Source organism: Mercenaria mercenaria, chromosome 14 (genome assembly GCF_021730395.1).
Source record: "Mercenaria mercenaria strain notata chromosome 14, MADL_Memer_1, whole genome shotgun sequence".
In the NCBI taxonomy this organism is placed as follows: Eukaryota; Metazoa; Mollusca; class Bivalvia; order Venerida; family Veneridae; genus Mercenaria; species Mercenaria mercenaria.
Genome location: NC_069374.1, coordinates 4799334 through 4825109, shown reverse-complemented (window position 1 = coordinate 4825109; position 25776 = coordinate 4799334). Strand labels below are relative to the sequence as shown.

Sequence of the window (25776 nt, the reverse complement as noted above, 5' to 3'; positions counted from 1 at the left end):
TGTTTCAATTAATTATTCATATGACAGTATTTCACTTTTCTATGATTGTATATTAAATACTTGCATTTTGACTGATTAATATCTCTATTTACTCCATAAGCCCTGCCACCCAATGAAGTTTGAAGGTTCTAGGTCAAATGGTACTCCAGTTATTGATCAGAAGGATTGAAATGAAGTATGACATACGGACAGATGGACAGGGCAGAAACAATATGTCTTCCCAAGTGGGGGGAGACCTAATCAAGTGGAACTTTTTGAAATAATTTGAGGGAAGACCTTACAAGGTGGCTAAAAATGATGATCAATCAAGTACATGACATTGTAGTTCATAAGAACAAGTCGTTTACAGGTTTTTCTATTTTCAGCTCTGGTGGCCCATAAAATAACTCAGGCAGAACCATAAAATGCAAAAACTTGAGAAAGGACCTTACATGGATACTACAGACAAAGTTTAGCGGCCATCAAGGAATTTGTAAGAAGTCATTTAAGATGGAAAGCTAAGACAGAAAAGACAGACAAATTCACAATAGCTCACCCTGATCCTTTGAGGTCAAGAGGGCCATAGCAGCCATAAGTCATGAAAAGAAGTCATATAAAGAGATTTCTATTGTTAGCTTTAAAAGGGGCCAAACATGATCATTTGAACAAACATGAGAGAGGACCATATAATAATGCTACAGACCAAGTCTGATGAAGGTCTATGAAGTTATTCATGTGCAGAATTTAGAGGCCCATATTAGGGTCTAAGTGCCCCCAATTTAAACACATTTAGGAGAATTATCATATGATAATTCTACAAAGTTTGATGAAAATCCATCAAGCAGGTGAATAAAGGTATTTCTATTTTCAGCTCGAGTAGCCCCTATCTTGACAGATGTTAAAGAGGACCTCAAAATGATCCTATACAGATCATGTATGATAAAGATCCATCAATTGGTTTGTGAGAAAAAGTTGTTCAAAGGTGTTTCTAGTTTAAGTTCAAGTGGCTCCTACCCCCATTTGATACAAGAGTTAAATTGTTTGATGAAGATCTATCAAACAATTCATGAAAAGTTGTTTAAAGCTATTTCTATTTTTATCTCTAAAGGCCTGTAGAAGGGACTGAGTCCAACAGGTTTTTCTCCTTTTTTTTTAGCTCTAGCAGCCCTTAAGCAGGTCAGGCAGAGCCTTGCCCAGGATTCATTAGACCAATTGTTTGGTGTAATTCTTACCATAATTTTCAGAGCAGAAGATGTTTATGTAAATTGTTGATGATGGACAATGGAAAAAGGCTGGACCATCCCCCTTTACTAATAGCTCACCTCCCCTTGGGTTCGGGTCATCTAAAGAGTGACTACACTCATAAGTGGTCTTGTTTTTTTTTTGACGAATTAAAATAATTTGATCAGTCTTGGCTGAGAGTCACCTAAAGATTATCTGTGTAAAATTATCTTAAAATCAGGACAGCATTTCCCCATTAAGACTACCATACAGACAAATCTCGATATCTCAACTTCGCCAGAACCAAGCAAAAAAGTCGACATATCAAAATATCCAAATAACCATAGTTAAGTCAACTTTGGTTGGGAGATGGGATAATGTCAGACAAAATATGTAATTTTGTACCTAAATATTATGGTTTTCATATTAACTGGTCATTACTTGTTGAAATAATATCAATATTTCAACTTACTTCCTGGTTTCTAATACATCTTTCCACCATCTTGTGCTATATGCAATGCACATGATGTATAATTCACTATTGGGTTTAAACCTAAATACAATGTAAATTGCACAATGTCATTATCTTCATTTCTTTTTGTTTATAATTGCAATTAAATTCACTCAATTTCGAATATTCAATAAAAATTACTCAATTAGCTTTGCACACAGCTTGCATCTCCAAAACCAACAGTTAATGACACATGATCGCCAGTTAATTGGCTTTGGGTCGTAAGCAGGACTATTGAGTGAATAACTGCGTTTGTTGTTGTTGGCAGCTACGGCGGCAGACGACAATTTAGCAAATACATGACTGTGCAGCTTTTGGCACCTGTGTTTGGTAGACGATTAATATCCACTTGTGATAACTGATGTCAAAACTATATTTCAAAGTTGGGGATTGAAAATTTAGTCGAGATATCGAAAAAATTGAAATATCCAAATCAAGATATCCGTAGTTGATTTATATGAAATAAGAAGGAAACAAATCGGGACCAGGAAAATTCACTCAAAATAACCGAAGTCAGCATAATGATTTCAAACTGTATATACTTTGATGATGTGGAATTTTTTGAACAATCTTGCAAGAGGGTCAGCAGAAGAGTATGTGTATGTTCGGGTTTAACGTCTTTTTCAACAATTTTTCAGTCATATAAACGACGGTGTCTACTTGTAGCAGTAAGCACAATGCCCAACTTTATAGTGCTGCCTCACTGGAATATCACGCCGTAGACACGTGACATGATACCCCACCCAGTCACATTATACTGACACCGGGCTCACCAGTCCTAGCACTATCCCCTTAATGCTGAGCGCCAAGCGAGGAAGCTACTAGTACCAAGGTCAGCAGAAGAACATTACCTTGAGTACTTCGTGCTCAGGTCAGCTAAAAACTGCAAAATTTAAAACAAGACATTCTAAAACATATAAATATGAACACAGTAATTTTTTTTTATAAATCTGACACATGACATGACGATTCAATTTAACATCAACTAGACTACACTAAGTCTAATGTTACAAGTCAAGATCGATTGTGACATTGCTTGTGTCAAACACATATCCACATGTATTGTCATTTTATGTTCTAATATATATATTTTTCAATAAATGCAACATGTTTTCTTAACTTACATTCTGGCACCCATTCCTGGTTACAGTTAATCATTCTAGTACTATATTTTATGTTTTTATGAATTTAATGCCCATTTCAACAGTATTTCAGAGCAATAAATGAATTATGACACCTTCATTTTGTATGATCAGCAACAATACTAGCTGACATAATTTTATCTATCTAAACATTTTATTAAAAGGTTTTGGTAATGAAAGAGTGCTGTGAGTGTCTATCTACAAGCCTGTACAAATTGCTAATTACACACACATTTCTGTGTAAAACTACTTGCATTTTTTTAATATCAGGTCTTTTTCACATATATTCTGCAAATAAGTATTTTGTCTTTTTTTTTCTTTTTTTACAGTATTAAGTCTGGCCAACAGATTTGGGTGTCATGTTTAAGCAGACCAACTGATGGATGAGTATCTGACTACCGAGTCCAGACTCGGAGTTGCCATTTATCAGTGAAGACACAAGTCTCGACAGTTTCTGGTTGAAGATGGAAAGAGGTTTGGGAAACTCAACTGTCCTTGTTTTGCCGGGCAGCAATGCTGATCTCACGAGGTGTTTTAGTATGGTTAGAAAAATTCAAAAAGATCACAGAGACAATTTGGCAAACAGAAATATGAATTTATTGTTAAGGTGTAAGTTCAATAAGACAGTGAATTTTTAGGTTTAGTGTGAGCAAAGAACTTCTCGGATCTTCAAAAGAGGCCTGTAGTCTGTACCAACAAAAATGTATTCATTGAATAATAATAATAATAAACTAGAAAATGCTTTTGTAAAAAAGCGCATGTCTCCCCCAATGCAAAGTCCTATAGGCACGAAGTCAATAGGGGTCAGGAGCGAAAGTCAAAGAGACACTGATGGTTGGCTGCAATAGGGATCATCTACTTGGCATGTCTAGTCATCCCGCTAAATTTCAACACTAGTGGCCTAGTGGTTCTCAAGTCACTGTTCAGGCTCCTGTGACCTTGACCTTTGATCAAGTGACCTAAAAATAAATAGGGGTCATCTACTCTGCATGTCCAATCATCCTATTAAGTTTCAACATTGTAGGTCAAGTGGTTCTCAAGTTACTTCCAAAAAATGATTTTACATGAACAGGCCACTGTGACCTTGACCTTTATTAGACTGACCCCAAAATCAATAGGGATCATCTACTCTGCATGTTCAATCATCCTATGAAGTTTCAACATTCTGGGTCAAGTGGTTCTCAAGTTATTGATCGGAACTGGTTATCAATGTTCAGGCCCCTGTGACCTTGACCTTTAACGGAGTGACCCCAAAAACAATAAGGGTCATTTACTCTGCATGAACAATCATCCTATGAAGTTTCAACATTCTGGGTCGAGAAGTTCTCGAGTTATTGATTGGAAATGGTTTTCCATGTTCAGGCCCCTGTGGCCTTGACCTTTAACAGAGTGACCCTAAAATCGTTAGGGGTCATCTACTCTGCATGACCAATCATCCTATGAAGTTTCATCATTCTGGGTCAGGTGGTTCTCAAGTTACTGACCGGAAATGGTTTTCAATGTTCGGGCCCCTGTGACCTTGACCTTTCACAGTGACCCCAAAATCGTCAGGGGTCATCTACTCTTTATGACAAATTATCCTATTAAGTTTCAACATTCTGGGTCAAGTGATTCTCAAGTTACTGACTGGAAATGGTTATCAATGTTCAGGCCCCTGTGACCTTGACCTTTAATGGAGTGACCCCAAAATCGATAGGGGTCATCTACTTTGCATGTAAAATCATCCTATGAAGTTTCAACATTCTGGGTCAAGTGGTTCTCTAGTTATTGATCAGAAATGGTTTTCAATGTTCGGGCCCCTGTGACCTTGACTTTTGACGGAGTGACCCCAAAAACAATAGGGGTCGTCTACTCTTTATGACCAATCATCCTATCAAGTTTCAACATTCTGGGTCAGGTGGTTCTCTAGTTATTGATTGGAAATGGTTTTCAATGTTCAGGCCCCTGTGACCTTGACCTTTGACGGAGTGACCCCAAAAACAATAGGGGCCGTCTACTCTTTATGACCAATCATCCTATCAAGTTTCAACATTCTGGGTCAGGTGGTTCTCTAGTTATTGATCGGAAATGGTTTTCAATGTTCAGGCCCATGTGACCTTGACCTTTGACGGAGTGACCCCAAAATCAATAGGGGTCATCTACTCTTCATGACCAATCATCCTATGAAGTTTCAACATTCTGGGTCAAGTGGTTCTCTAGTTATTGATCCAAAATGGTTTTCAATGTTCAGGCCCCTGTGACCTTGACCTTTGATGGAGTAACCCCAAAAACAATAGGGGTCGTCTACTCCAGCAGCCCTACAACCCTATGAAGTTTGAAGGTTCTAGGTCAAATGGTTCTCCAGTTATTGCTCGGAAATGAAGTGTGACGTACGGACGGACGGAAGGACGGACGGACGGACAGGGCAAAAACAATATGTCTCCTGGGGGAGACATAATGATTTGTGTCACAAGTAATCTGGTTATATTTAAGGATAGTTTTTCAATCTACTTTCATAAAAACATAATGGTAAACCAGGTAAATACGACAAGAAAAAAATCTCCCACTTTTGATACCCAATCTACCACTTTTTAGTAGCAATAACAAACTATTTCTTTTCTTTTAAATACATGGCACACACTATATACTGTTACAAAGGTCTAGTTTTAAGAGAAACAATGGTGAAAACCATTTTTTAATAACTTTATCTGTTAAAAAGTTGTAACGAGTTAAACCTGGTGACTGTCAGAAATTCATCTGTCAAAACTAGGGCAAATCCATATCAGAAAATTGAAGGGTATTTGTCAAGGGAAGTAATTTGTTTATAAGTTTATAACTAGAGCGCACCTGCTGAGGGGGGTATTTGGAAACGATGGCGCAAAAAAGCGCAAGATTAAACATATATTTTTATGTTATCAACTTTTTCTTTAATGATTAAATTCGATAAAAACAAGAGCTGTCGGAGGACAGCAACGCTCGACTATTCAACAGCCTTGTCAATTGAATGAATACAAATGTTGAAAAAGGGGCATAATTTTGTAAAATGCAAAGTAGAGGTATTGAACCTCTGTACTGCATGTCATATCATGACAGTGAACAAGTGTGTGAAGTTTCAATCCTTTCCGATTTGTAGATACTGAGATACCAGCTTACATACAAAAACTTAACCAAAAACTGCTAAGTCAAAGGGGCATAATTTTGTAAAAATGCCAAGTAGAGTTATGGGACCTTCACAGTGCATGTTAGATCATGACAGTGAACAAGTGTGTGAAGTTTCAATCCATTCCAATTAGTGGATACTGAGATATCAGATTACATACAAAAATTTAACCAAAAACTGCTAAGTCAAAAAAGGGGCATAATTTTGAAAAAAAAAGAGAGCAGAGTTATGGGACTTGCTTAGTGCATGTCAGATCATGATAGTGAACAAGTATGTGAAGTTTCAATCCATTCCCATTAGTAAGTACTGAGATACCAGCTTACATACAAAACCTTAACCAAAAATTTCTAAGTCGAAAAAGGGGCATAATTTTGTAAAAAAGCAAAATAGAGTTATGGAACCTGTGCAATGTAAGTCAGTTTGTCACAGTGAATAAGTGTGTGAAGTTTCAATCCATTCCCACAAGTGGTTACTGAGATACCAGCTTACATACAAAACCTTAACCAAAATCGGGACGCGGACGCGGACGCGGACGCCGACGCATGGGCGAGTGCAATAGCTCACTATTCTATGAATAGTCGAGCTAAAAATGGGTCCTGGGAGGTCCAGTCAATAGGCAATGCCACAATTCGTCACCAAAAAAGACCTATTTTCAGTTATATTTTTTTTAATATTGCTTTAATTTTCCAAAAATAAAATAATTTACCCCCTTCGGAGGCCTCTTATGAACAGTCAGGGGTGTACCTGTTTCAGTTATATAACCTACTTCAGTTACTTTTTCAGTATAGGATAGACAACTCGTGCCGTTGTCTATGGGATATATACAACGAGCAAAGCGAGTTGTATATATCCCGTAGACAACGGCACGAGTTGTCTATCCGACTTAGACCACTTGACATAAAAATTGCAATTATTGAAAACTCTCCCACGCGTTCTATAGAAATTAGGATTAACGTGTTTTTATAAGAGTGATATTATCTTTGTACCGTTAGCGCTTTTTGTCAGTAGGGCATATAAAAGAATGCAGGATATTTGTATAAATTCAGTTTTACTCCAATACTGTATTTACTAAGATTTAACGTTCATTAACACTTTGAGTCATTTGTAATCACAAATGCTAAACAGTTAAAAATGGATTTCTCAAAAATACTCAAAATTGAACTGCATGCTGAACAATTAGTTTTTGTGAGGAGTTTGCATGTTGGCGAAACACGAAGACAGATACGTTGATTCAAGAAGATAGTCAGGTTCCGAAATTACAAAAAGGCTGACAGCAAATCGGAGGTAAACATGTTGGATAAAAAAAATATTGTTGTTTGTTTGAATGAAGTAATCTGGTATTTTAAGTATGAACTAGTGCTTACTGGTGATATACATAATCACATACAAATTATCAGATTCTATTAGAAATCACCATTTTACAATCGGTGTAAAGTGACAAAATAATTATGGTTATATTCATATTTTTGTTCTTATTTAAACAGAAACCAGTGACGGTGTTTATTTATTTATTTATTTATTTAGTTAGTTAGTTAGTTTTAGTTATTTTTTATTTTTATTTTGTTTATCAGGATATCGTTAGTGCGTAGATACTCGTAGGACTACGAACACATTTTACTATAGCGTGTCCTTCTTGTTCTACTTTCTAACTGGGCAAAGCTGTTCGAAACTTTAACGGGCTGTAATTTAGTTTAGTTTATACTAATTTGTTTCAGCTCGATTGTGATGAAAGCTTGAAGCTTATTGTACCATTCTCGAGTCCGTTTCCTATGAAAACCAGTACTGGGGTCATATGAGAAGTCATGGTCATGACAGCAATGATGCTCGAGCCCACGACCACTGCATTAAGCTGTTAAACTAACCGCCTGTTAAATTTCTATTCCAGATATTAGTCTTGGTGGGTGGGAAACATTAGTATGATGTTTTACTGTAAAGATGATTTAGTGTTTATATCCCTTAACATTTGAATTTCTAAACTGTCGAAATCTACTGATAATTTAAAAGTTACTCGGCAGTTAACTCAATCGCCTGATAAAGTTTCGAACAACTGGATCCAGTTGTTTGCAAATGTAAGGATCGTGCTGACATGTCTATTTTATAACAAGTAAACATAAAAGTTGCAGCTGTTGGAAACATTTCAGTGAATGTGTAAATTACGTTTTTACCAAGTTTGTTCTACACTACAAATATGTAGTTTATTGTAATTCAATTTTATTGATATCCAATAACATGGGGTCATTTTTACGATATTAATATTTAGACGTTGTCGACTTAATTAACCTCCAAGTCTGTCATATTTTTTATCCCATTGATAAATGGTGAGAATATTGCAAGGTCATTTAACTCCGGCGTTAGCTTGTATTGTTAGATGGTACACTAACACGAAATTCACGCGTTTTTTGCCCAAGTTTACCCCGATATATATACAACGCTACTGTTGTATATGAAATATAGACGGGTTCAATTCTGCTTTGCGACTGGCTATTTACGGATTATCGTGGTCTAAAGCATTTTATAACCTGTATTAGTTATAAAATATAGTTAACTCAGGTAAGTTATTCAAAAAAAGTGTTCTTGCTGTTCTCACAAAGTGACCTTTAAAGTGAAATTAGGAGCAAGCTGTGGTTAATCAAATTGTCTTTTAGTCTGACCATGACCTGATCAGCATAATGGGATTATAGGACAGTTTTATGGCTTTAAAACTTTTGCGTAAACCTTTATCAGCCTTGCATAAAAATTTTTATTGCATAGCTGGAACGAAAGAAGTTCACGGATTCAGACAATAATTGCATTAGTCACATTCAAAATAAGGAATTGGCACAGGAGGGCTTTGTAATATTTTAATTATGATAACTGAAACAAATTATGAAAGTATAAGCAATAACTTAAATGGGTTATCAACTGTGACAACTTGAAACAGTTACACCCCTGACTGATGAATAGAAATTAGCCTCGTTTTGATAATTTTATATATAGTATGATGTGTGTACAGATAGCGCAGCCCTCAAGCGGCCGATACGTTGTTATTCCTATTTTTGGAAACAAATCTATACCACTTTTGCTGTTCAGAGTGATCACATGTATGGTAAAGTGTTTTGGTATATCTTCTACTGGGAGGAGGCAGGAAGTGGTCGTGAAGCAGCTAAATATCAGCCTCTGCTAAAGAAAATACAACTGAAACAAGAGCTCGTCCTACACGAAATGCCTCCCCCCCCCCTTGATGCATTCAGTAACTGCACAAGGGACAGAAATTATATGCTCACTGTAAACAAAAGTTCTACCATTCTGGTTTAATCTGACCTTGACCTTTAATCTATTAACCTAACAAGAGATTACAGAGTGATCTTGGCATCTCCACTGAGCCATTTTTGAATGTTCCAAATTTCAAGACTAGCTCAAGGTCAAAATCAAGGTCAAATTTCAATTCAGTACAAAACAATGTGTATGTGGTCCAAATTTGAAAGCTGTGGCTTGGGAAATGTGAAAGTTGGTCACTAGATCAATCTCAAGATCAAAGTTCATTTCGGTACACAAAACTATGCATGTGGTTCAAATCTGAAGGTTGTAGCATGAGAAATGTGAAAGTAGGTCACAAGGTCAAAATCAAGGTCAAATTTTATTTCAGAACACAAAACTATGCAAGTGGTCCAAATTTGAAGCCTGTACCTTCAGAAATGTGAAAGTAGGTCACTAGGTCAATCTCAAGATCAAAGTTCATATCAGCACACAAAACTATGCTTGTGGTTCAAATTTGAAGGCTGTAGCTTGAGAAATGTGAAAGTAGGTCACTAGGTCAAAATCAAGGTCAAATTTTATTTTAAAACAAAAAACTATGCATGTGGTCCAAATTTGAAGCCTGTACTTTCAAAAATGTGGAAGTAGGTCACTAGGTCAAAAACAAGGTCAAAGTTTTTTTCGGTACACAAACCTATGCATGTGGTCCAAATTTGAAGGCTGTAGCTACATAAATGTGAAAGTAGGTCACTAGGTCAAGATCAAAGTCAACTCATGTCAAGGTCGCCACTCAAAATATACATGTGGTCCAAATTTGAATGATGTAAGTTATGGACATGAAGATTCTAAGTTTTTCCCTATGTAAGTCTATATGAACCATGTGACCCCTGGGGCGGGGCCATATTTGACCCTACAGGGATAATTTGAACAAATTGGTAGAGAACCACTGGATGATGCTACATTACAAAATATCAAAGCCATAGTCTTTGCGGTTTGAACAAGAAGATTTTCAAAGTTTTTCCCTATATAAGTCTATGTAAACCATGTGACCCGCAGGGCGAAGCCAAATTTGACCCTTGGAGAATAATTTGAACAAACTTAGTAGAGGACCACTAGATGATGTCATATACAAAATATCAAAGCCCTAGGTCCTGTGGTTGTGGACAAGAGGTTTTTTAAAAATTTTCCCTATACAAGTCTATATAAACCATGTGACCCCCGGGGTGGGGCCATATTTGACCCCAGGGAAATAATCTAAACAATCTTGGTAGAGGACCACTAGATTTTGCTACGTACCAAATATCAAAGCCCTAGGCCCTATTGTTTTGGACCAGAAGATCAGAAACCGTTTAACTGTTCCTGGCCAATGTGACCTTGACCTTTGATCTAATGACCTCAAAATCAATAGGGGTCATCTGCTGGTCTTGACCAACCTCCCTATCAATTTTCCTGACCCTAAGCCCAAGCGTTCTTGAGTTATTGCCTGGAAAGCATTTTACTGTTCCTGGTCACTGTGACCTTGACCTTTAACATACTGACCTCAAAATCAATAGGGGTCATCTGCTGGTCATGACCAACCTACCTATCAATTTTCATGACCCTAGGCCCAAGTGTTCTTGAGTTATCATCCAGAAACTGTTTAACTGTTCAGGGTCACTATGACCATGACCTTTAACATACTAACCTCAAAATTAATAGGGGTCATCTGCTGGTCATGACCATCCTCCCTATCAACTTTCACAACAGTCAACTATAAGAGATCACCTTCCATGGGTCAATCAGGACATTAAGAAACTAATCAGAAGGAGGAACAGAGCTTTTAAAAAGGTTAAGAAAACTAGCTCATCTTCTGATCGAAAGAAATTTCTAGACTTAAAGCATCTAGTGCGGAAAAAGGTCAAAGAGGCTTATAGCCAGAATCTTGAGCACATCCTAAACCTGAATAACACTGATGCCTCATTCCCAAATAAACTAAATACTAAGTAACTGTACTCGCTCATTAAACACTCGAGACAGGAATCTTCCTCTATCCCTCCCATTAAGTATGAAAATAAACTCCATCTGGATGGTCAAGCCAAGGCATCAGTACTGAACAAACAGTTTCAGTCTGTTTTTAGCCCCAAGTCACCACTAAACCTCGCCTCGCTGAGTAAAATGAAACTAACCCCAGATGGTAATTCAGTCCCTACTATGCCAGATATTAGGATAGGTACAAATGGTATTGAGAAACTTCTCAGCAACCTCAACCCCCATAAGGCCAGTGGTCCTGACAAAATCAAGCCTCTAATACTTAAAACACTCTCTGTAGAACTATCTCCCATCCTTGAGGTCATATTCCAGAAATCCCTGGAGGAAGGTTCACTTCCATCCCAGTGGAAATCCGCATATGTTGCCCCCATTTTTAAAAAAGGTGATAGGTCAAATCCAGTAAATTATAGGCCAATTTCATTAACATGTGTCCTATGCAAAGTTCTTGAACACGTTGTTTCCTCATCAATTGTTAAGCACTTCACCAACCATGGTATTCTGTATGACCTACAGCATGGTTTTAGGGAAAAAAGGTCATGCGTTACTCAGTTAGTTATGTTAGTAAATGACCTGGTCACCTCAGTCTACAATAAGAAACAAGTAGATCTTATACTTCTAGATTTTAGTAAGGCTTTCGACAAGGTTAGCCATGAGAAAGTCCTACTAAAAATGCATGAATATGGAGTCAGAGGTAACACACTAAGATGGGTCAAAGGCTTCTTAGATAATAGGATCCAATCAGTAGTCCTAAATGGCACTACCTCTGATGCCATCCCAGTATCCTGTTCTTCCTAGCTTACATAAATGACCTCCCACAAAACATCAGTTCCAAAGTCTGTCTGTTTGCAGATGACACGGCAATATATCTAACATTGTCATCTGCAGACCAATCTGTCACTCTCCAAAATGACCTAAAACTTCTAGAAAAGTGGGAGTTGGAGTGGGATATGGAGTTCAACCCCTCCAAGTGTCAAGTGATCCACGCCACTAGAAGGAAACATCCTATCCCTACCCAGTATTACCTACATGGAGTCCAACTTAAATCGGTCAGCAAAGCTAAATACCTAGGCGTGGATATCTCAAATGACCTATCATGGGACAATCACATAAATAGGTCAACCAAAAAAGCTAACCAAACCCTAGGGTTCTCAGGAAGAAACATTAAGGTCAAATCCCAACCCATTAAGACCATTGCTTACCAGACTCTAGTCCGACCCCAGCTTGAATATGCCTCCGAGGTATGGTCGCCCCACACCCAAACCCAGATAGACCAAATTGAAAGTATCCAAAGGAGAGCTGCCCCGTTGGATCAAGACTGACTACGGCCGTACTTCCAGTGTAACAGATATGCTACACTCCCTAAACCTTCGTCGACTGGATTCTAGGTTATCATTCTTCTATAAGATTCATCATGATCTGGTTGCTATCCCAATCGTAGATTACCTTACCCCAATTACCCGATGTGTCCGCTATGGCCATTCCCTAAGTTATAGGTTAATTACTGCAACCACTGACTATTACAAGTTCTCTTATTTTCCGAGAACTGTGTACCATTGCAGGGCTCTCCTTTGGCAAAATTTGGGGCCGAATATGGGCCCCATTCCCCCCTCAAAATAGTGGGTTTTTTTCCTCTAATTCAAAAAAAATTCCCCCCCCCCCCCTCTAGTCCAAGAACATCAGTGCTGAGTGCTTTGCAGTTGACTTGTTGGCCTTAAAATTTTATTTTTTCCGAAAATTCAGTGGCTCAGAGAAAAATATACAAAGTGTGATGCCTGAATAAGGTTGTTTATAATTGGAAGAGTTCATATAGCAGACTTTATAATTAACAGAATTCAGGTTCGGGTCAGTAAAGTTGAAAAGAATGTTTATATTTGTTTGCATTTCTTTTCATGTTTGAAATTCCCCCTCAAAAGAATTTTTTTGAAAAATCATGCGAAATTCCCCCCTTGTATGGACCCTGGCCCCAGTCCCAAAAAGCAAACGAGAGCCCTGCATTGGAACCAACTTCCCCCCAGTGTCACCCACCTCCCTACCCTAGAGCAGTTCAGTGCCGCAGTTTGCAGCCTTGAACAAGTCTCGCCCTAGTTATCCTACTAACTCAAGTTTTAACCTTTTATTTCACCAAAGTTATTTTTTTTAGTTTCTTCCACTCTAAATTTTTTATCACTATATTCTTTCTCTTTATGATTTTGATGCGCAAAACGTCTACGTCCCCGCAAGGGGTTCGACGGTTACGGAAGATAGATAGATAGATGATCCTAGGCCCAAGTGTTCTTAGTTATCATCCGGAAACCATTTTACTTTTCAGGGTCACTGTGACCTTGACCTTTGACATACAGACCTAAAAATCAATAGGGGCCATCTGCTGGTGATGACCAACCTCCTAGTCTAAATAATGAGACCTCGGGCAGACCGATTTTACATTTTGATATTTTACGTTGTCTACCTAGAGGTCTCAACCAGAAACAATCAAAACTGTGGTGGAAACTGTGGTCAACTGAAATTACGATTTATCAGTAGTCACGATTTTTCTTTAGCCCTAATTGCTTACCTGTTGTTTTAAATCATAAATAGTAAATAAAAAACATAAGAACAGGACATATTTATCAAGAATTTCTGTTGTAAAAAATTTAAACCTCTAACGTTTCAATCGTCTTCATGTAATGGCGGTCGGAGGCGTGACCAATGAAAATGCTTGGTGTAGTAGGGTAAATCCATCAAATTTCGGTCAGTCCGGATAACTCGGACACTTTCAGTTTCAATGCTATTTTTATGTTAAATAGTCCAATCAAGACCGTTCTTTCGTATGGAATTCCCAGAATTTTTATGTACACACTGGGTGATATCCAAAAATAGAAAATTCACACGTGACACTAAATTGTACATGCGCAGTTGTTATATACACCCACGCTTCCTTTTCCGCAGCGCAAAGTTTTTGTGGCGGCAAGTTTGAATATAGTCGGAAACAATCTTCAACATCTGGGTTTGTATCTCACTTTTACTTCAATGTTATGTTTTTATTTTACTTAACAGACGTTCATATATTGTGATAAGAGTATATTTAATGGTGAATATCGTTTAATTAGTAATATTTTTAACAAAACATTATCTGTCCGAATTTCCCAGTTCTAAAATATACGGTCCTTAAATCTCGGACGTCAAAAATCTCGTATCCTTTATAATTCGGACGCTGCTTTAATGGCATGGTTCTTGAAATATTTCAAAATACCCAGCATAGCTAAATTCGTTTATCTTCTGTTTTAGGGGCATGAATGCACTACTGAACCTAAGAAATCGGGAAATCAGCGGCAGAATGTGTACTATTCATATTAAACAAACATTAAAAGAAACATTATGTCACATGTTTAATCATGAATATATATATGACCATCCCCTAATATTCAGTATCTTAAAACATCTTTTACAAAGAATCGACTCCGATATGTGGATTGTCTCTGAGATACATCATTTATTGCTTAGAATGGAAATGGATGAAGATAGCAGTATAGTCTGGCTAGCTTCGCGATATGCAAAGTCCTGCAATGATCTTCACATGCTCCGCCTCGTTGACGAAGTCAAGAAGAATTCACTTTGATTCTTTGTTATTGTATTTTCTTAGATATAGACATGTACTTCACAATGTCTCATAACTGTCAGAGATGATAACATGTAATAAAATACAAGTATTTGTAATAAAGTTTAACATCTTAAATTGTTTCTTTTACGTTCTTCTACGCTTTCAGAAATGCCTAGAACATATACTCATAAGAAACGAGGCAAGACAATGAACTATGATACAAAACAACTAGCTGATGCCTTGAAAGCGCATCAAAATGGGATGTCCATCAGAGAAGCTTCAAAAGCGTACAATATCCCAAAATCAACACTAGCTGACAGGGCTAGTGGCAGATATGAGGTAAATGTAACTCATGGTCGTCCGTGTGCGATACCAATTGAAGTTGAAAAGAAAATTGTCGAAACAGTGAAAGTAGCCGCTGAGAGGGGAATTGGAATTTCGCGGAAGCAGTTGCTACTTAGGACAAACGTGTTGTGCCAACGCATTCAGGTACATAGAGTAGTATGAAACTTCTTCATTTTTTTAATTTGAATAAGACTTTTGCTTTACTTGCCTTGTTCAGGGCATTGTCCTGCTCAAGTCCCGAGTAATATTTTTCTTCTATTAAAGATATCTATTGGGCATATTTCACTAAAATATTTTTTCTCTCGATATTTACTTCAAATGAATAAAATCCTTATCAATTGTATTAAGCTTTACTAAATGAAGAAATTATGCTTGCAAATAGGGCTACATTCGTAATAAAATGCCGTGCAGTAACAGTTGATTGTTAAAAAACAGCCAGTTCTTTTAATGGTAGTACATATTTATACTGTATTTATCTATGAATGTACAGAGTGTGCACTATTTTATACCTAATATATAGTATTGTAATGACAAATAAACTTGTTGATTTTCTGTTAACATTAAATTAAGTCAATGTTCATTTTTAATTAGCATGATCGTTTTATTTAAAACGGATAACATAATAATACATGGAAATATCAAATGGATGATAAGAATGTGTGGTAGAATGTTTCTATTAATTACTTTCTAGGTGCATACATCCTATAAGAACTTCCACGCAGGTAAAAACTGGTGGGAAGGCCTCAAGAGACGTCATGGGCTTACACTTAGACAGCCAGAGCGCCTCGGTAGTACGCGTTGTCGTATGATGAATCGTGAAGTTGTAGGAAAGTATTTTGAGGCATTGTCAAACATCATTACTTCCTCAAACTTGAATGACAAGCCAGAATTCATCTGGAATTGTGACGAGACCAGCAAGAATTTTGAACACAATCCAATTAAAGTTGTTTCTGGTATAGGTGCTAAAAATGTATGTGGTAGAACAAGTAGCAAATCTACTAATATAACCATTATGGCATGTGTTAACGCAGCCGGCAAAGCTATGCCACCCATGTTTATAGTAAAGGGAAAGACCCCAAGGTCATTGTACTCGTTCAATACTCAGGCAGCTCCTCCTGGTACTAAGTGGTCCTACCAGGAGAAGGGCTGGATGACGGACCAAATAGGTGAACAGTGGTTCGACACTGTTTTCCTGCAAAACTGTGGTACCCATCGACCCCAACTCCTGATTCTTGATGGCCATAGTAGCCACGAATCTCTAGCGATACTCCAGAGGGCTATTGAAGAGAATATATATATTCTTGCCCTGCCCCCTCATACCACGCACCATCTTCAACCTTTGGACTAGTCTGTATTTGGTCCTTTTAATAAGGCGTACAATTCAGCTTGCTCCGAATTCTTACAGGATCCATTAAACTCCGTGAATAAATGGAACTTCCCCGCGCTGATCACAAAAGCATGGGTATCAGGTCTGACTGAGGGGAACATTAAATCTGGATTCGCTGCCTGTGGCATATTTCCTTTGAACAAAAATGCCATCCATGATCAAGCTTATTCCCCAAGTTATCCATCTGACAAACCACTTGACAGTCAAACTCAAAGTCCTTTTGTAGAACATTTCTCAATCCCACAAGGCATAGGAAGTAGTTCTTCATCTGTATCTAGTATGAGTACTGAGGTAAACCATGTTGACACATCTCTTCAGAGTGTCAACACTTCAAATTTCATGGACCCAGTTGTTACTGATCAAACTGAGTCTATTGATCAGGTTAACAACCAAGGCGACAGCACTGTAGATGTTGTAATGGACCCAGTTGTTACTGATTATATTAAGTCTATTGATCAGGTCAAAAACCAAGGTGACAGCACTGTAGATGTCGTAATGGACCCAGTTGCTGTTCTGGATCTTCTCTCTAGCGGCGATTTTATAGTTGATGGAGAGATAGATTTTCCAATTACAGATGATTCTTTGACTCTTCCCAACTCTCCATGTAACATAAGTCCTGAAATTAATACCGAAACCACGCAATGCCAGTCTTTAGTACCGTCCGCTAATTGGAATCAAGATCTGGATTCCATATTCCTCCCGCCAAGCGGCGGTGTACCCAATGGCCCTGTGGCAAAAAAACGAAAGGCTATTACATCTCATAGGCTACTGACCAGTGCTGAGGTTTTGCAGGAGAAACTGGAACAGGAAAGGAAAAAAGTTGAGAAACAAAATAAACCACGTAGACAAAAACGAGTAAAAATAGAATCTAACAAAATTTAATTGTAACCGAACCATACAAACATATAGACTGAACAGTTGAACAAAGAGTATGGACATGAAATAAAATGATTTTGACGAAAATAAATGTAAAATCTTGTTATTTTTAAAAAAATTAATTATGTCCGAATTTCCCAAACCCTATGTCCGAATTTTTAGTACTACCGTCCGAGCTACCCGGCTCTCACATACTATTGAAAAGTTGTACTTTTCGCTATTCTAGCCTCGTTTTCGTACTCTTTTCTTTTCAATTTGAAAAATTCGGACGTCGTTGAAGCAGACTAACGCTCGTTCAGGTGTTAGGAACTAGACATACAGGAAAAGCGCTGCACCTGATGCAGTATGTACAAAAATTGTCCGAAATTTGATGGATTTACCCTAATTTGTTTACCGGTGATCGGCCATTTTCCAATATGTAGTACACTTGTGTTAAACCTTGGCATTTTTTTAACTGCCATAGTTTGAATTTTTCTCAAGAAATCTCGGTAATATATACATCATTGAAAAGGAAAAATTACAGGCTTTCTATGTATGTATTTTTTTTTTATCCGTTGCATTATTATAACATAATTCCCGCCCAACGGATTCCACTGGGTGTTACTTACGCAAAGAAGAGGACAGTGCTATCACATTCTTTACCTTTTCTGGTTTGTACTCGGAGGCGGATATTCGACAAGTCAAAATAATATAACGATATTCTGTAGTGAGAGTAGGTTTATAGGCCACTTCCAACAGCCTTGCTGTTGGGTTAACCCTTTAGCGACGTGGTTGAGTGTCCGCCTACAGATCTCGAGGTCCGGGGTTCGAGCCCCAGTAGGGACCTTGGTATGTTCTCTCCCAGGGTTTACTTTAATGGTGTCAGAAGTGTTTGACGGACTCATGCAGTGGACATGGAGTGTCATTCTGGAGAGCTGGTAAGCTCTGAAAAGTAAAGGGGGAGAAGTGTAGTGAGAGTAGGTTTATAGGCCACTTCCAACAGCCTTGCTGTTGGGTTAACCCTTTAGCGACGTGGTTGAGTGTCCGCCTACAGATCTCGAGGTCCGGGGTTCGAGCCCCAGTAGGGACCTTGGTATGTTCTCTCCCAGGGTTTACTTTAATTCAACTCTCGAGTACAATTATTTGGACTAACCAACCTCCCTATCAACTTTCATAATCCTAGGCTCCAGGGTCTGAAAATGGATTGGTCTACATTCCGACCGACAGACAGACCAACTGACCGACATCTGCAAAACAATATACCCCTCCTTCTTCGAAAGGGGGCATAAAAAAATGAAATGGGAGACAACATCCTAAGGAAAAACTACATGAACAAGGGAGGTAACTATGCTAATCTGAGGTGACATTCATTTACCCCTCCTCTTCTAAGGACGTCCACGGTGATGACAGTTTCCATTTCCTCCGCCCCTTCAGACAATATGACCAAAGCTTTCGGCATGGCTGAATTCTGTACGTGGAACTGCTTAAAACCGTGTCTATTTAATTGTTTTAATACGCGAAAAATTGCAGACCGCATTAAACCGGAAGTAGTAAGATTTGACAGTTTTGTAATCTTTAATCCAAAAAAAAAGAAATAAAAATCATTTCCTTCCTTTGATTATAACGTTTGTTAAAATTAAGTCAGATCATATGATAAAAAATCAATTTGATACATATTTTTGTTAACTTGTTTCAGCACATCAGGGAAACTTGAAATTAAATCACGAATGTAGTCTCTAGGTTAGAGATTATGGTTGTTTGGTGTTGTTATGCTGAAACCTGTCAAATGTGAAAATTGATAGTTTTGATGACAATTGACAAGTTCATCATCATTGTCTTGGACTTTATGTGTTTCGAAACATGATATATGATTAAATTCTAAAATTATGTGTTAAAAAGCATTGCTTTTAATCATCTGATAGTCATCTTTGTGTTCGATTTTCCAATTAACTAGTTTTCCCGGGCACCTGTTATTTTTAATTGGCATGTGAAAAATCAACACCATGAGCCGGAATTCCAAAGCATTTCTAAAAGGTGGTGATGGGAATTACTATCCACTAGCTCCTAAAGTTACGACAATAGGAAAAGATGGATGTGATATACTTTTGCAGGTGAGAAAGTTGTGTAAAATGTTGAAATTTTTGGCTAGACTTTAGAATCTGTCCGTAGCTATTCTTGTTATTTGGGCATTCTTTTATTTATCGATATGGTAGCATGGATATATTTTCCTCGCCAGGTTTAGAAAATGCGGGGGGTGTGGGGGGCAGCAGCCCCCCAATTATGAAATATACAAACTAAAAAAGCCTTACCTTTATTTAAACCATACAGGTACTGGATATTGCAAATTATGCAGATTTTACCTACGGACAGATTCTAAAAGTGCTCCGGGACACCTGTATAGGCCCTATTGTCAATTAGCAGGATCGCCAGGTGTCAAAAATCAATAAGTTAATTTGGGGATTATCTTTCTGGTGGTGGGGCGCCCGCTCGTCATTTCATAGAGCAAAAGTGTTAACTTTTTGATCTAATTGTCTATATTCAGACATTGTTAAAGAGTGCAGTTGAGCCTTAGTTGAGCGCCAACAAAAGCTGTGCTACAAATAAATGTGAAGAAGGTAATGTATCAAAAGCAGTCAAGTAAAAATATTTTAAGTGTTAGTTGTCTGTAGAATACATATGCATTACATTTTATGAAAAAAGAAATGAGCATTGTTTGTCTTTCACATCACTTTCTCATGTTTTTACCCCTTTTATGAATGGTTTGTTGGTTTAATATTTTCTGACGATGGTTGATGGTTGATGCTTGAAGAGCAAACCTCATTAAAGATGTTATATTAGCTTCTAACACATTGATACAATTGCACCATTTTATAAAATTTAAGAATGTCTATAGCTTGCAAGACAATAAAACGTTTTGAAATTGAGTGACTTTCAGAATTATTTAAAACAATGCTTTAATAGATCTTCTTGGTAAAATTGAAACAAATAACGTCTTGATATAATTGGTTATATTGTATCTAAATGCAAGGAAATCGTGTCATTTATGGTGCAATTTGCAAAAAAAATTCCCACAACCTGGGACGGGGATCCCCCTCCCATACCCAACCTGACAACATCTCGCGTCACCTCGATACCAGATGCCTCGCGATGCACCTGGTCTAGGGGTATGGATCAGTACCTCTACAATGATTTCTAGACACTTCAATTATTTAAAGCTTAAATATTTAAAAGCATAACACAGCATGTGATCAACATTCAGAAAACATGAGCTAAAAATTTCTTTTGTAACTAATAAGGTTTCCATTAACAAACTCTTACCAGTTACTGTCCTGACAGAAACCTAATTGAATAAAGCAAGGGAGCAGCCATTGCCAATACTGTCTTTGATATGACATGGCCAGGGACTTCTATACTCAAAGCAGACAGCAATAAACATGAAGTGTATTACTTTAGGACCAGTGGGATTTCTTTACACTGTCATCAAAGAGCAATGGCAACTTATAAAAATAATCACATCAAAAGATATATATATGTCATCCTGATGCAGGCTGATGTGCATGATTCTGTGAAAATTAGTAGAAATGATTGCAAAATTAGGAGTGTGAGTGGCTCATGTCTTTTAACCTTGACAAGTATTTAATTATCCATAACCAAAAGACAAAATCCATTTAACTTTACAAACACCTAAGTACAACTGAAATCCTGTTACACCAACTGATGGTGCTAAAGAATTTTGAATCAGCATACATCACAGATCATGAATTCATGATCTGTCTTAAAAGCCAGCTCCACCTGGCCTTCATCTTCACTGCAACATTCACTGAAGTATACCCAGTGCCAAACATACAGCCTACAAGACATTATGTCTGTCTCAGTGTGGTATGTAATTACTGTGGTGGTCTCCCTATGCTCTTAGGAGAGATGGTTTTGATAAAAGCTGCAACATTTGTCAAAAAGATTGTCACAAAACAAGCTTTAAGATATCAAATATGCTCCATGAACTTCAGTAGTACAGACTTCAGTGCAGACATAGCTTGTCCAGAGTAAACACGCAATATAAAATTGGTCATTATAATATATCATGTTGATGTTACTCCAGATCCACCAACCTACCAGAATTAGTGACAGATCATAACTGGGTTATTACACAGCTTAATATCGATGTCTGTTTGAAATCGCCTAATTGGCCTAAAAAAGAAAAAAAGAAAACAGTGTTAATAAAACACAAACCCATTAAAGTGGAGGGTGGGGGGGGGGGGGGGGGGGGGGGGGGGGGGGGGGGGGGGGCGATAGCGGGATACAAAATTAACAAGAGCTGTCACTAATGCAGAGCTGTCAAGGGTTTCATGAGTCTAAGCGTGAGAAGGGGTTCCAAGGGGCGGTTGCCCCTAGTGGGGGGTCTGAGGGGCAAAGCCCCCCCATACGCTAACGGTGCGTTCTCGTTAATTTTCGTGAAAAAAATGACCAAAAATGACATTGACAACTAATATATTACCCGCCGATATCGTGTTGTAAACAACTTTATAAATAATCCCGCCTTCCCTCCTAACATCGATCAATCGGTTCATCTCTTTGAATGTTGCCGAAGACAAAATATCAAAATCTACAACTAAAAGACAATTTAAAATGAAAATTTTTTCCGAGACCAGTTTTAGCATGAACATTTCAAAAGGCTTTAAAACGTTTTTATAAGCTTACCAAGACCTGTCTGTAGCTCCAGCCAGCTCCAGTGTTTACGACCGAAATGTGTAAACACGGGCTAGGATTCCCCTTAATAATATGTGTAAAAATAGCAATGTTTGCTGCTGATATTGCTATTTTTAGACATATTTATATATGGTCACATGAAGCTGCATCATCATGCAGACCGTGAACACTGCAATCTTGCGTAATACACTAGGCAAAGACAGATGGAGCGGGTGACATCCAGTATTTTTTTTCTCGTTATTAGTGGGAATTTGAAAGAGTGCTGATCGAGGTGAAAATAATTGTTGAAGATATTTTTTATCTAAATTTGCGCGCTAGCGTGAGAAATTGAAACCAGGGCGTGAGAGCGTGATTTCTGTCCTGAATGCATGATTCTCACGCTCAGTGCGTGAGACTTGACAGGTATGCTAATGGTGACAAATGCGCCTTGACCTTTGGCCCCTGTAACCTTGACCTTTGACCTGGTGACCCCCAAAGTCAGTAGGGGTCGTGGTCTCAATAAGTACTCTCAGCAATTGTGAAGTTTGAAGGTCCTGGGTGCAGAGGTTCGCGAGTAAAGTGCATTCATGCAAAAAGTTAATGTTGTGACGAACTAACGGATGGACAGTTGAAAACAAATATGCCTCCCTTTGGGGGCATAAAAACTAAATACCCATCATATACTATAATTATAAGGACTTTTAAATCTTGAATTTTGCAAGTGGGGTTTTTATTTATTTCTTTAGAGTTTCAAATTTATTGACAATCACATAGTACACACCTTTGGTCATATACAGACAAAACATGAATGGCAAAGACAGACAAGGGTGAAAGTTTTTAAATATAATCCACTTAAGTGTTGACATAAGTTAATTTTCTACAATTTGGTTTTCCTATTGTAAATAATGTTTGTGTAGGGAGGTTAGAGGGGAGAGTTATACCAGTAGAATGCATTAGGAAGGAGGGCTTAATTGGGAATATTTCCTACTATTATTGTAAAGAAAATTTTATAATGATACATTGATAGTAACCATACACAAGCATTTAATTCATTTAAATTTCTTACGCAGATAAACATCAGATAGTCTAATTATGCTGTTAATCTTTCTTGATACATGATAACCATAATGTGTTCATCAATACCTCGAGTAAAACAGTAATTACAAATTATTGATTAATGGCTGCAAAACTGATTAAAGGTAAACATTAAGTAGACAGAACTGTCTCAGCAGCTGTTGATATTGAACCAGTGTTTATTGTTTATTGTTACCTAAGGGTAGTTAATGTCATTTATTGCTGGGAATGCTTTTATAAATGAATTATAGATTAAAGCAATCAGATGAAAAAAAAACACTACGTAAAAAAGGTAAAGATAAAGTTTCTTGTTTAACGTGGGTAGTCGACAAAGTCCCCAACTGGAATGAATGGAACAACTTATTTCCAACTGGGCCCATGGGAGACGTAATATTCACTTCCCCAGCATCCAGTCTAGGCAGATACTGCTGGAAACAGTACAGTTTAAGTAAATCAGCCAGCACTGAACACTAGTCGAAATATCAGTGAAACAAATAGTTATAAAAGACCAAGATACTATAGTTTGACACTCAGCCCTCGACTAGCAGTGTCTATAGTGACATTACTACAAGTTGAAAATAAAGAAAACTCTAGCTCAGGCAAATGAAGATGCATTTTTCAATCAGGCATACTGTTAATTAAAAGCTTTATAATTGTTCCAAAATTTGAACATAGCTATGAATTAATGGCTAAAAGACAGTATAAATTTAAATGTCCAAAAGTGGGGGCGGGGCTAGTTTTCTCTATGGGAAAAAAAACAGCTAGGTCTCGAAGCCATTAATAATTTATCGATTTTAAGGATTAGGTCTGGACCCTGAAAATTATTTTATAAGTGATCCATCTTATAGGCAAGATAAGAAAAGAGGAAGTTAATTAGCAAATATTGAATTAGATTATTGTTCTAAACAACCCTTACAGAAGCAAGCCTCTGTGGCGTACATGCTGCGTATTTGCTGTGTATATGCCGCGAACACAGTAGTACGCCAGAGGAGTACATTTTACATACACCGCATGCCGCGTACATGCCGCGTACTATTTCAACGAGTACACAGCATGTACGCAGGAGGTCACTAGTACACTTCAAGTACGCAGCACAGACTCTGAAAATTTAAGGAGTACACTGCATGTACGCAGGAGGGACTTGTACAAGAAAATAGTACACTGCATGTACACCGCAGATACTTCGAAATTTATAACACTTATATTTAGTTGCATTAAAAGTGTTTCCCTTGATGCAGTTACGCCATTTTGTTCAGATGTTTACCAAATTACATGCTACAAAAATTGATTTATTTCATTGAAAAGTGGATGAAGAAAAGCATACTAATTTATTTGATAACATCAATCTACATTATTTTGGTAAGGGTAAATACTTATTGATGCATGTCACTTATCTTTTTTCTGTTTTTTTTCTGTCCAAATGATCAGCATTTGCAAAAGAAAGTTGGTGGGGTAAGGAATTTACATTATCACAGCAGTTTGCCACAAGAGTACACAGCATGTATGCAGCAGGAGTACACAAGCATGTACGCCGCAGGACTCGGGCCAGGAGTACACAGAATGTACGCCGCAGGAGTACACAGCATGTACGCCGCAGGAGTACACAGCATGTACGCCGCAGGGGTAGTACACCGCAGGCTCATTTGCATGTGAAAAGTGTATGTGCCGCGTACATGCTGCGTACTATTTCCCGCATACTAAATTCCTCCAGCGTACATCCTGTGTACTATGTAGTCCACAGCATGTACGCAGCAAGTAGTACGCGGCAGAGCTCATTTGCATGTCAAAAGTGTACTACAAACGTACTATCGGTGTATGTGCGGTGTATATCCTGCGTACTATTTAAAGTCCTTGATTTCAGTACACATCATGTACGCATCATATACGCTGTATGTACACAGCAAGAGTACGCAGCAGGCCTTTTTCTTCTGTAAGGGAAGAGAAATGGAAGTTTTGCACATTTAGGTTGTTTTCTATATCTCTGTTCATTTGTTTATATGATTTTCATTTCATGGTTTGGTATGAATGTAATGTTACAATAAACCAGGTTCTGATGTGTAAAAACAGTACCTGCATAATTCATTCTACAATTGATTACTGCAAAAATTGAAAGTTGGGCCGCAGGTCTAGTGGTTACAAGCTTGACTGTCAATCCAGAGGTCCGGGGTTTGAATCCCGGTCCTGCCACTGAAAATTTCTGAGATGCTCTTGAGTGTCTCCCACCTAATTAGAGGCCTGTACTGGTTCTTCCCAGGAAAGACGGCTTCGCGTGTGTCGGTGCTATACACCAGGCAGGTTTAAGAACCAGACTGTCTATTCGAAAAGAGCTAGGCTAAGTCAGCCGGGCATGTCTGTATCTGAAAAGTTCTCTCTGTCTGTTCTCGGGGCTTTATTTCACTCTGTGTCTTTGGTCAGATCGCTCTGTGTCTGTACTAGTAGAGGATGATTTCGTGCCCAGTGTGGCTGCAGTATAATTATGTGAAGCGCCTTTGAACGTGTTTATCAAGAAAAGGGCGCTAAATTTATAAATCTGGTATAATAATAATAATATAATAGGTTAATGAGAAAATTGTATATATTAATGATATTTTCAAGTTG

At 37.8% G+C, this 25776-nt stretch overlaps 2 protein-coding genes across 2 annotated transcripts in view; one reads left to right on the top strand and one right to left on the bottom strand.

Moving 5' to 3' along the window:
- LOC123526202 (Parkinson disease protein 7 homolog) overlaps positions 1–18985 on the bottom strand; it is a 47519-nt gene extending 28534 nt beyond the window's left edge. Inside the window, exon 1 of the mRNA XM_045305252.2 lies at positions 18794–18985. Within this exon, the coding sequence (XP_045161187.2) occupies positions 18794–18955 (162 nt within the window). The 5' untranslated portion in view covers positions 18956–18985. The remainder of the gene's footprint in view (positions 1–18793) is intronic.
- Positions 18986–19161: 176 nt separating this feature from the next.
- LOC123526201 (forkhead-associated domain-containing protein 1-like) overlaps positions 19162–25776 on the top strand; it is a 34012-nt gene continuing 27397 nt past the window's right edge. Inside the window, exon 1 of the mRNA XM_053523995.1 lies at positions 19162–19529. Coding sequence (XP_053379970.1) covers positions 19422–19529 — 108 coding nt within the window. The 5' untranslated portion in view covers positions 19162–19421. The remainder of the gene's footprint in view (positions 19530–25776) is intronic.